The sequence below is a fragment of the Apis florea genome, unplaced genomic scaffold, assembly GCF_048593485.1.
Source record: "Apis florea isolate Af1SG1 unplaced genomic scaffold, ASM4859348v1 contig_3793_pilon, whole genome shotgun sequence".
NCBI classification, from domain to species: domain Eukaryota; kingdom Metazoa; phylum Arthropoda; class Insecta; order Hymenoptera; family Apidae; genus Apis; species Apis florea.
This window is the reverse complement of record NW_028256856.1, coordinates 761,387-772,123: the sequence shown is the minus strand read 5'-3', so window position 1 is coordinate 772,123 and position 10,737 is coordinate 761,387. Positions and strand designations below refer to the sequence as shown.

The 10,737-nt window shown below is 44.9% G+C and overlaps 1 protein-coding gene and 2 non-coding genes across 3 annotated transcripts; 1 reads left to right on the top strand and 2 right to left on the bottom strand.

The window, feature by feature from the left end:
- Positions 1-1,246: 1,246 nt before the first annotated feature.
- serp (chitin deacetylase-like protein serp) lies at positions 1,247-6,988 on the top strand. Its single transcript, XM_012484053.3, has 5 exons — positions 1,247-1,507; positions 2,922-3,320; positions 3,424-3,745; positions 4,933-5,232; positions 5,384-6,988. Exons 1-5 carry the CDS (start codon positions 1,459-1,461, stop codon positions 5,910-5,912), a joined length of 1,599 nt encoding a protein of 532 aa, XP_012339507.2. The 5' UTR covers positions 1,247-1,458; the 3' UTR covers positions 5,913-6,988.
- Positions 6,989-9,462: 2,474 nt separating this feature from the next.
- Positions 9,463-9,563, bottom strand: TRNAY-GUA (transfer RNA tyrosine (anticodon GUA)). Its single transcript has 2 exons — positions 9,527-9,563; positions 9,463-9,498 (listed from the first exon to the last, which is right to left on the bottom strand). It is a non-coding gene; the product is annotated as a tRNA-Tyr (tRNA).
- A 597-nt stretch (positions 9,564-10,160) lies between these two features.
- TRNAY-GUA (transfer RNA tyrosine (anticodon GUA)) lies at positions 10,161-10,264 on the bottom strand. The gene is made up of 2 exons: positions 10,228-10,264; positions 10,161-10,196 (listed from the first exon to the last, which is right to left on the bottom strand). It is a non-coding gene; the product is annotated as a tRNA-Tyr (tRNA).
- Positions 10,265-10,737: the final 473 nt, after the last annotated feature.

The following is a 10,737-nucleotide window of genomic DNA, read 5'->3' as shown; positions in this document are numbered from 1 at the left end:
GTCGAGATCGTCGCGATAGAAAGAAACGGGGATTATGTAATTTATTACGCTAAACGGGGAGTTTCGGTTTCACGGCGCCTGCCAACCTTTCGCTTTCAGACACGTTCATCTGTGAACTTTACAGTTTTGATGGATACTCGAAGGATGTCCATCGATCCCTTCGTAATTGTCCCTCGATCGCTTTCTAAACATCTAATCGACAGACGTGCACTTCCTCCTCCTCCCCCCGTTTTTCTATTCGATCCGTTACGGATCTCACTTTACGTAGATGGCGTTGGTGAAATATTTTTCCAATCGTCAATCGATAATTCGTTCCAGCTTGGAAACATTCGATTCATTTATCCCGGTGTATTTTTGCCAGACGAGTTTGGAAGGACTGTGGAAGGATCGACGTGGACGAGGACGTGCTCCTCAAAGGGCAAATTCCTGCGGGGGGAGCCGGTTCGTTTCACAATGAAATTTCGATACACACGACCGTTCGCAGAACCGATGTGCCAACCAGAGATAGACGATTTCACTTTTCTTTCCCCTCCGCGAAATTCCAATTTTCTTCGAGATGATTGAATAAATTTTCCCCCATTCTTTTCTCCTGAGACAATTACAGTGCATCTAATCGCGATGCAAAACGATCGAAGCAATCGAGGGATTGCAAAGAAGAAAAAAGGAAGGAGAGAGCAGGCGGTTATTAAATCGTTCGAAAATTCCATCCGGTCGGATCATCCGCTCGAGAGGGAAAGATTGGGCCAGCAACGTTGCTGGCATTTAGAGCGTGGCGGCCGAAGAAGGTGGTGCAACAGGCGCGTATCTCCTGCACGCCACCCCTCCATCGAAGAATATCTTCGATCCGATCGCCAATTCAAATTTTTCTCCGAAGGATCTTCTATCGGTAATACCTCGAGGTAAGGTAAGATACAGTTAATCCACCATTTCTTTCCCACCGTTGTGATGTAGCCACGTACGTTGACGTTCTTTTTTTTTTTTTTTTTTCAATCTCTTACGACGAGCCACAAGCGAAATGTCACGAAAATGTCCGGCAAACGAGAGACCGCGACTAGCGTGCCCTTTGTGTTCCATCCAATTATTCACTTCAACCGATCCGATGATGCTGGAACAACCGAAACTGTTGCCGGCCCACTCCTACGCCATTGCGTCGGATCGGCATCGCGCAGCGATCGAAGAAAGAGGGGGCTGAAGCACGGGGGTACCACGATCGTGGTGGTGGAAATATAAGGCGCGGCGAGTGGCGGGCCTCGGTCAGTCAAGTGAACGGGTACCCTGCGCCTTCCAAGCCCGCGTCCTTGGAGCCGCGATCCACCTCGACTGAGAGAAAGAACAGAGAGAGAGAGAGAGAGAGAGGGGAGTGGTGGAATAAATAACTCGCGAGAGATTTATCGAACGCGTGTGCGCGTCGACACGGTTGTTCCGAGAGAGGACGAGGAATTCGGTTTCGACGCGAGGATGAGGTCCTCGCTGGTGCTGCTCCTCCTGGCGGCCATTGTCCTCGCCGGTGAGTAAGGAAACCCCTCCGCCAGTTTTCTCCTTATTTTTCAATGAGAACGAGAGGCAACGAATTTTTCAATATGGGATTCAATCTCGACCAGCCTCCCCCTCCTCCTCAGGAGGGACACTTTCGCTTTCTCGTCCAGAATAATTTTTCTCCTCGCGTTTAACATTGAAACGGGGGGAGGGAGAGAGAGAGAGAGAGAGAGAGAGGGATGTGGAAGAATGGATTGGAAGATGGTGGAAGATTCGAAGGAGAGAGACAGGTTGCATAAGAGATTAGAGCGTGAAAGCCTGTGTGCTCGGTCCCGGATGGGTGACGTCACTGCCGTGCCCTGAAAAATACCAAGGGGTGGGGGAGGGGGGAGGGAAGGGGAGGCGTTCAACTTTCCCCGCTGCTCGACGGGATTCGAGAGAATTTAGGGTCTCCCTTTAATTTTCGTTTTTCGACTTTTCTCGAGAGTGGTGGCAAAGTTTTAGAAACATGGAGGAAAGTGGGGGAAAATTTGCAATGCCGTTTCGACAAACCGGTCGTTTATGTAATTTCTCGATTCGCTTATGGAGGCGCTTTGGAAAGACCGTTTTTGGAAAGGTCAGTGAATGCTCGTTCAATTCTTTCTAAATAAAATTAAGGGACAGACGTCTCTTTATAACGTTTCACTTTTTATTCTCGAAATCGTTCCTATCTACGATTTATCTGTACATGCATATATATATATATATACAGTTTGAAACTTGTTCGAGAGGAAGAAGCGACTTTCTCTCGAAAAGATGCAGCCTTGGCGCTGCTCTAACGATACGTCGCGAAACGAAGGTAGAATCGCGGTAAAATAAAGCGTAAAGCAAATCGAAAGGCAGCTTTCTCCGCTTTGATGTTCGAAATTAACGATGGTCACGAAAAGAACACGTGTCCTCGTCCCACGAGAGAACAATTTTGGCCACGAGGAAGAGAAAATTTGTGAAAGAGGAAGAGTTAGTTTCCGCGTGAAGTGGAAGGATAATTGTGGATTTTTGTGACGGATTAACGAGAGGGAGGAAACAACGGCGCGAAGGTAATCTCGCTTGATCGAAGAGCAAACATAAGATAAAATAAACGGACGTGGCTGGTTGTTAATTTCACACTTTCCATAATCTCGGTGATACGCTCGCGGTTGTTGCGCAACTCGAAATTTCACTCGAAGGAATCGTTAAGATGTTTTATGTAAACGGTATTTTATCCGGTGACATCTGTGGGTTGAAATTACATCAAAGATACAACAGATAACGTCGCGTCTTCTTTCCGAGTCATCGTTACACGAGATACTTCTATTCGTTATATGCATCCTCGTCGGCTTTCTTCCTCCTTTTCTAGAAAAAGAAAATCGATTTTTTCATCGTTCGTTCATTTTTATTGCAACTTTTATCGTTGTTCGATGTTTCAGAGGGGTCGAGTCGCGTGAAGCGGCAGGAGGACAAGAAGGAGGAGAGCTTCGAGAGCGAGATCTGCAAGGACAAGGATGCGGGCGAGTGGTTCAGACTGGTGGCAGGGGAGGGCGACAATTGCCGGGACGTGATCCAGTGCACGAGTTCCGGGCTGCAGGCAATCAGGTGCCCGGCAGGGTTGTACTTCGACATCGACAAGCAGACCTGCGACTGGAAGGACTCGGTGAACAACTGCAAGCTGAAGAACAAGGAGAGGAAGGCGAAGCCTCTTCTCTACACCGAGGAGCCGCTCTGCCAAGACGGCTTCCTCGCCTGTGGCGACGGCTCTTGCATCGAGAGGGGCCTGTTCTGCAACGGGGAGAAGGATTGCACGGATGGATCAGACGAGAATATCTGCGGTGAGTTGATTCGGAGAGAGAGGAACGAGATGAGATCGAAAAGTTGTTAAAGGTGGAGGATAAGGTGGATCATGGCGGCGGATTTGGGTGATGAAAATTGCAGACATGGACAACGACCCGAACAGAGCGCCGCCTTGCGACCCGGCCGTGTGCGTCCTTCCCGACTGCTTCTGCTCGGAGGACGGCACCACGATCCCCAGCGACCTGCCGCCCAAGGACGTGCCGCAGATGATCACCATCACGTTCGATGACGCCATCAACAACAATAATATCGGCCTCTACAAAGAGATCTTCAACGGGAAACGAAAGAACCCGAACGGTTGCGACATCAAGGCCACCTTCTTCGTCTCCCACAAGTACACCAACTACTCGGCCGTCCAGGAAATGCACAGGAAAGGACACGAGATCGCCGTTCACTCCATCTCGTAAGAGAATGATCTTTGAGATCCTTTTTTCCTTGCTTCTTTTCGTATCGCGACACCAACTTTGCTCGGCCCAATCTAAAATTAATTTTCGGTTTTACTTCAGAATGTAAGATTAAAATTTCAGTGTCCGTTAATAATTTTTAACCCTTTTGGTACCGTGGTACCAACTTTGTTGTCGTCATCCATTATTAATTTTCAAAAATTTTCAACTCTTTTCGTACCATGGGAACAATTTTACGCTTGTTCGTCATCCATTATTAATTTTCAAAAATTTTCAACTCTTTTCGTACCGTGGGAACATTTTTACACTTGTTCGTCATCCATTATTAATTTTCAAAAATTTTCAACTCTTTTCGTACCATGGGAACAATTTTACACTTGTTCGTCATCCATTATTAATTTTCAAAAATTTTCAACTCTTTTCGTACCATGGGAACAATTTTACGCTTGTTCGTCATCCATTATTAATTTTCAAAAATTTTCAACTCTTTTCGTACCATGGGAACAATTTTACGCTTGTTCGTCATCCATTATTAATTTTCAAAAATTTTCAATGCTTTGGTATCACCATGGTATCATGGCTTTACACTTGTTCGGGCGAATCAAGAAGTAAAATTAATTTACAGTTTTATAAATATTTAAAATTTCGTGATTGTCTACTAATAATTTTAAAATAATTTTAACTCTTTTGCTATCATGGTGTCATGGCTTTACACTTGTTCGGGCGAATCAAGAAGTAAAATTAATTTTAAATTAAGATTAAAAGTATCGATTAATAATTTTTAAAAATTTCCAACTCTTTTATGTGTATCAACTCTTTACGCGATTGTTCGGACGAATTAAAAAGTAAAATTAATTTTCAGTTTTATAAATGTTTAAAATTTCGTCCATTAATAATTTTTAAAAATTTTCAATCGTTTTGATACCAGTTTTATACGATTGTTTGGGCGAATCAAGAAGTAAAATTAATTAAGATTAAAAGTATCGATTAATAATTTTTAAAAATTTTCAACTCTTTTATGTGTATCAACTCTTTGCGCGATTGTTCAGGCGAATTAAAAAGTAAAACTAATTTTCGGAATGTTAAGATTTAAGTGATAAATAATTCCTTTAAAGATTCCTTTTTAAGCGATTCACGGGAGCTCGAAGCAGGTGTTAATTGTGAAATAAAATAATGGTGTTTCAAGCCACAACGACGATGAGCGTTTCTGGTCGGACGCCACGGTGGACGACTGGGCGAAGGAAATGGCCGGGATGAGGATCATCGCCGAGAAATTCGCCAACTTGACGGACAACAGCGTGGTCGGTGTGAGGGCCCCTTACCTCAGGGTGGGTGGAAACAACCAGTTCACGATGATGGAGGAGCAGGCGTTCCTCTACGACTCGACCATCACCGCTGCCCTCAACAATCCCCCGCTCTGGCCCTACACCATGTACTTCAGAATGCCCCACCGTTGCCACGGCAACCTTCAACACTGCCCCACGAGGTAACATTGCTCCCAGATTATCGCCTGCTCGGACAAACAAAACTCGATTCGATCCCCCCGACTTTTCAAAATCGGTCAAAAAAGTATATTTCGATGAAAAGAAAGAAACGTCCTCGACTCGAGGCCCATCGACTCGATATCTTCGGCACAGGTCGCACGCTGTTTGGGAGATGGTGATGAACGAGTTGGACCGCCGCGAGGATCCCCAGAACGACGAGTACCTGCCCGGCTGCGCCATGGTCGACTCGTGCAGCAACATCCTGACCGGGGACCAGTTCTACAACTTCCTCAACCACAACTTCGACCGGCATTACGAGCAGAATCGGGCCCCGCTCGGCCTCTACTTCCACGCCGCCTGGCTCAAGAACAACCCCGAGTTCCTGGACGCGTTCCTCTACTGGATCGACGAGGTCCTCTCGAACCACAACGACGTCTACTTCGTGACCATGACCCAGGTGATCCAGTGGATCCAGAACCCCCGCACGATAACCGAGTCGAAGAGTTTCGAGCCGTGGAAGGAGAAGTGCGTGGTCGACGGCCCGCCCGCCTGCTGGGTGCCCCACACCTGCAAACTCACCTCGAAAGAGGTGCCCGGGGAGACCATCAATCTTCAGACGTGCGTCCGTTGCCCCAACAATTATCCCTGGGTGAACGATCCGACCGGCGACGGCTTCTTCTAGAATCATCCCTCCTTTCTCTCCCTCTCTTCTCCCTTCCTCTTCCTTCCCTATGTCGTTCTTCACCGATCTTTCTCTCTCTCTTGTCGAGGATGAACGAACGGACGACATCATCCCTCGTTGGAGGGGGGGGGATGAACGATTCTTCCTTCTCTTTTTCTTCTCTTCTTTTCTTTTCTTTTCTTTTCTTTTTTTTTTTTCGTCGAATCGCAACAGGGTAATCGCGTGTAGAAGAAGATTCGCGCGTAAAATTGTGGGGTGTATAATATACGTGTAATGTGAGAGGGAGAGGGAAGGGACGAAAGAAAGTCCGTCGCGTCGTACCAATCGATCTGTGATAAGTTTCGAACGGTTTCAGCGACATTCAGGATCGGGAGATTCTCTTTATTATTATTGTTGTTGTTGTTGTTGTTGTTCTTCTCTCTCTCTCTCTCTCTTCTCTCTCCCTCTCTCTCCCTCTCTCTTTCTCCTCCTCTCCCTAACTTAGACTTAGATCTCCAGAGTGCCTCTGATGCCATCTGCACGATTGAAATCTGCTATCTCGAAGACAGAGAGAGAGAGAGAGAGAGAAAGGGAGAGGGAGATCACGCGAAGGAGCGATGAAAAAAAAGAAACAAGGGCAAATGAGAAATGTAGTGAGAATAGAGGAATGGAAAGGTGTGTGATATAAACGACACGTGTCCCTGAAAGGAGAGAGAGAGAGAGAGAGAGAGAGGGGAGAGAAAAAAAAGAAAAAAACCTGGAATCCTGAAAACCTTGTCGGAGACAGATGAGTACAGGTGGACACGATGGAAGGATTTGGCAAGGTTTCTCTCTCTCTCCGTGACGGAAAAAAATAAATCGACGGCCGTCGAAAGCACGAAAACAGCTGTGAGAAACAACGAGCGGCGGACGTACCCTTATTTTTCTAAGGGTATCCAAGAGTCAAATACTTTTATATATATAAATAAATAAATATATATATATATATATAAATATAAATAATATCGCGTATATGTATATTTTTAATGCTAAGTGATACTATCATTTCTACCATCCTCGTGATGGGAACATTTAATAAAAAGAGAAACCAGCGGAAACCACCGGCGTGTTGTCTCTCATTCTCTCCTCCCCCATCCAACAGGAGGAAAGTGGAACAGGTTCGAAACGAGCGGGGCGAGGTTCGTAGACCCTTCGTCTCGAACGAAAACGCGTGAGAAACGTCTTCCAGCCCAGAGAAGACGCCTCTTTTTTATCTGAAGGTGCACTTGTATTTCGTTCGTGAAATTAAAATTGAATCCTTATCGATCGGTCCTCGTCTCGTCTCGATCATCCAAAAAGTATCGGTTCTGGAATGTGAAATTATTCGTCGAATGATCGAGATCTCGGGGCGAGAAAAGGTGCGTGGTTTAAGATCAAGGCCTGGCCAAGATCGGGCGAAGATTTTCGTCACGTTCGAAATTGGAACGTGGCTTAAACCTTCGACCACTGCATTCTTCTGTAGGTCGAACGAAATGGCGGCTCAAGGTCTCCCCCTCGCTGCTTTGCACCGTTCATTTGCTCGAATTAATCGAGAGGTGAAAAAATAGCATTCGAAGATTTTCAAGCTCGATCGAAACGAATACGAGTAGTGATTTTTGACACGTCTTATGCGTGGTCTCGAGTTCCAGCCTTCCTGGAAACGAAAAATAGAATAAAATAGCAATCGAGGCAGCAAAGTATATAAATACTTGTTCAATCCTATCCAAGGCAAAAAAAGAAAAAAAAGAGTAAGAGTAAAGCGCCTAACCCAGTTTATCCTACGTACGTAAACCTAACTGTTGGCAGCGCAACGATTTCGTCGATTAATCGCACGGTAGCAAGAAAAGTTGTGCAATCGAAATTGAAATTGCAACGATTCAACAACCCGTTTCGATCGGTCACGATCCAAGAGATGGGCGCGTTTAATCGGATTGAAATTGTTGCGTTCTGAAGCTTCTGAAATAATCGGAGAGGAGTCCCGTTATTTTCCGCGCGAGAAGGAGAAAGAAAGGGCACGCGAGAGGGGAAAATGCAGCAACCTCGCATAAATACCAACGATCGAGCTTGCTCGAGGCGACGTTTTCTGCATTCCGACGCAGCCATTCGACGCATCGGACATTTTTACATGCTGGCGATTACGTTTCGATCGATCTTTATTTCGCGTCCTGGTGTCGACGATAATGCAAGAAAGAAATAACGGAGGAATCGAGCGCGAGAATCGTATGCGAAGAAACGCATGAACAACTGTAATAGGATCGATGCGGAGGCGAACCAATGTCGCAATTACATTCTCCCATACGCGTTCCCATTCCACGCTTAACCTTACTCCTCTTCAAAGACGAGACGAAAAATTGATCGAGATGCGAAATTTAATTTTTCATTTATCGATCGAATTGAAACAATTTTTCTTCTCCCCTTTTCATTGACTCGAAGACGGACAAAGACGGTAGTGGTACTCCTCGATCGGAATGCGATAAACAGCGTAAAGAATCGGCACGAGTTTGCCGGCAGTTCGGTCTGAAAATCTCGCATAAGCGAAAGTAGAGAAAGCTGCGTGTCTTGATGCCGTGGCAAGGCCGTCTCCGACTCCTTCCACGGGATACCGGCCTGCCTGATCATGCAGGAATCTCGTTAACATTCTTCCGCGCTGTTTCTCGGCGCACGCGCACTCCATTCGAAACATAAATAGAAATAAGTGTAAATAGAGCTGCACGAAATTGTGCAACGCCGCGGTACAAACGTTTCTTTTAACATCCTCTTCTCCATGATAGGTCGTGGTGTTCGTTCGACGCACGTTTCGAATGCAATTTCGAAAGAAAAATAACTTGGTCGTCTATAACTAGAGTTTGACATTTCAATTTCGATCCGATATCTCATCCGATCGACGTATTCGCAATGATACACGTGTTTGACCCTGAAACACGTTCCTATCAATCTCTGCTCCATCGATAACGATCGTCCATTGTCGATTAATTTCCTTCGAATACGATAACGTTGATCGAACGTAATAATAATAATATCTGATGATGGCCTGTGTATTTGATCGTGTATTTGAAACGATTCAGAAACATTTGAACTTTCATTTGCCTTTGCCTTTCAGAAGAAATGGTGAAATTGACTTCTATTGGGTCAGTGGGCGATCGAATGTATGCGGCTCGAATTATTTGTCTCGACTATTACGCGGCTCGTCTCTCTCTCTCTCCGCGTCGAGTGATCCGCTAATTGAAATTCTCGTTCCAAGAGAGAGAGAGAGGAGAGAGGGAGAGAGGAAGCGTATCGACGTCGATCGAAGGCGATTGAATTTTCTCTGCAACGTTTCACTCGCTGTTTAATTGGCACACGCTCTTAATCCGTGCGAGAAATGAAGTCACACGTTGAAACTTGCAATTTTTGCAATTTTATCTTTCGATGAAATTCATTTACGAATTTCTTTCCCTTTTTTTTTTTTCCGAGGAGGATAAATTTAGATATTTGATGATAGGAATTAAATTGTCGTCGTTTGACGACCAGTTTACGAAGAATTGCTCGTTTTCGAGATATTAAAAAAAAAATTTCCTTCGAGCCGGATTCGAACCAGCGACCTATGGATGTCTTCTCTATAACACCGTACATAACCTCTACAGTCCACCGCTCTACCAACTGAGCTATCGAAGGATGTTGGGAGATGGTGTTTTTAATAGAGATAATAAGATACGTATATCGGATATTGATAATTTTCATCAATTTTATCGTTAAAATATTATTATCAATGGATAAACGGTATATAAATTATTGTTCAATGGGAATACGTATTTAAGAGAACGTTGAATTAGAGGCGTTCGACGAAAGTGGCAACGATATCGATCGTTATTGACAAACTAGCAATTTTTACGCGCCAGATTTGAATTAAAGATCGACGAATACCTGTTTTCACCGAACTGTTTTTACGTTCTACTGCTTTTTCAATTCCAACTTTTTGTAGCGATTAATTTAACGACCCGTTCGCTTGGTATTTTAAAAAACAAAGGGGGCAATCTACGAGTATAATTTTTTCACTTCCCCTTGTTGCATTATACTTGTTTTCCAATTTTTTCCCCTCAAAAACACGTCATAATAAAAATATTCCTCTGCTCGGCAAAATTGAAAAATCTTCTACCCGTTCGTAATTATTATCGAGGCGAGCTCGGTATTTCGGTTCGAAAATTCTCGATCGAATGATACTGATTCGATGAAACTGTTCGATCGAAGAAATTTGTGCACGTGTAAAAATATTCCTTCGAGCCGGATTCGAACCAGCGACCTATGGATGTCTCTCTCATTTAAGATCACTTGGAACCAACTACAGTCCACCGCTCTACCAACTGAGCTATCGAAGGCACATAACCGTCCTCTCCTCGGCTGATATATCTACGATTCAAACGGTTTGCAAAAAACCGTCAAAGAGAAAGGAACCTCTCCCGACAAGGTAAAAACCCCTTCGGATTCGACCTATGGATGAATGGATTTTCTGAGAAACGAGATTGAATCGCATGTTACAATACAATTTATTTTCACCTCCATCGACCTAACCTCTTTTCCTCGAAATATTCATATATTCTCCACCAAAATTCATCGCAGGGAGAAAACATCGACTCGGTTCAAAAGTTGATTCAAAACACCGTGTTGTGTTGTGTTCACCCGTGACGGTCGAAAACAGCACGGTGGGCGGAAGTGGAGGGGAGGAGGGCCCCGTTTCTTCGCCGCGTTCCGGTGGCGACGCAACGCATAATAACAAACCTTGCTCTCTGTATCCCGCTACCCGTGTTACGGGATCGTTACGATCTAACCGAGCAAAAATTCTCTCTCTCTC

Bases quoted from the DNA above. Each gene is read 5' to 3' on its own strand.
- serp (XM_012484053.3), top strand. From the start codon at position 1,459: ATGAGGTCCTCGCTGGTGCTGCTCCTCCTGGCGGCCATTGTCCTCGCC. The intron at 1,508-2,921 runs GTGAGTAAGGAA...TCGATGTTTCAG, and splicing joins GGCGGCCATTGTCCTCGCCG to AGGGGTCGAGTCGCGTGAAG. The intron at 3,746-4,932 runs GTAAGAGAATGA...TGGTGTTTCAAG, and splicing joins ATCGCCGTTCACTCCATCTC to CCACAACGACGATGAGCGTT.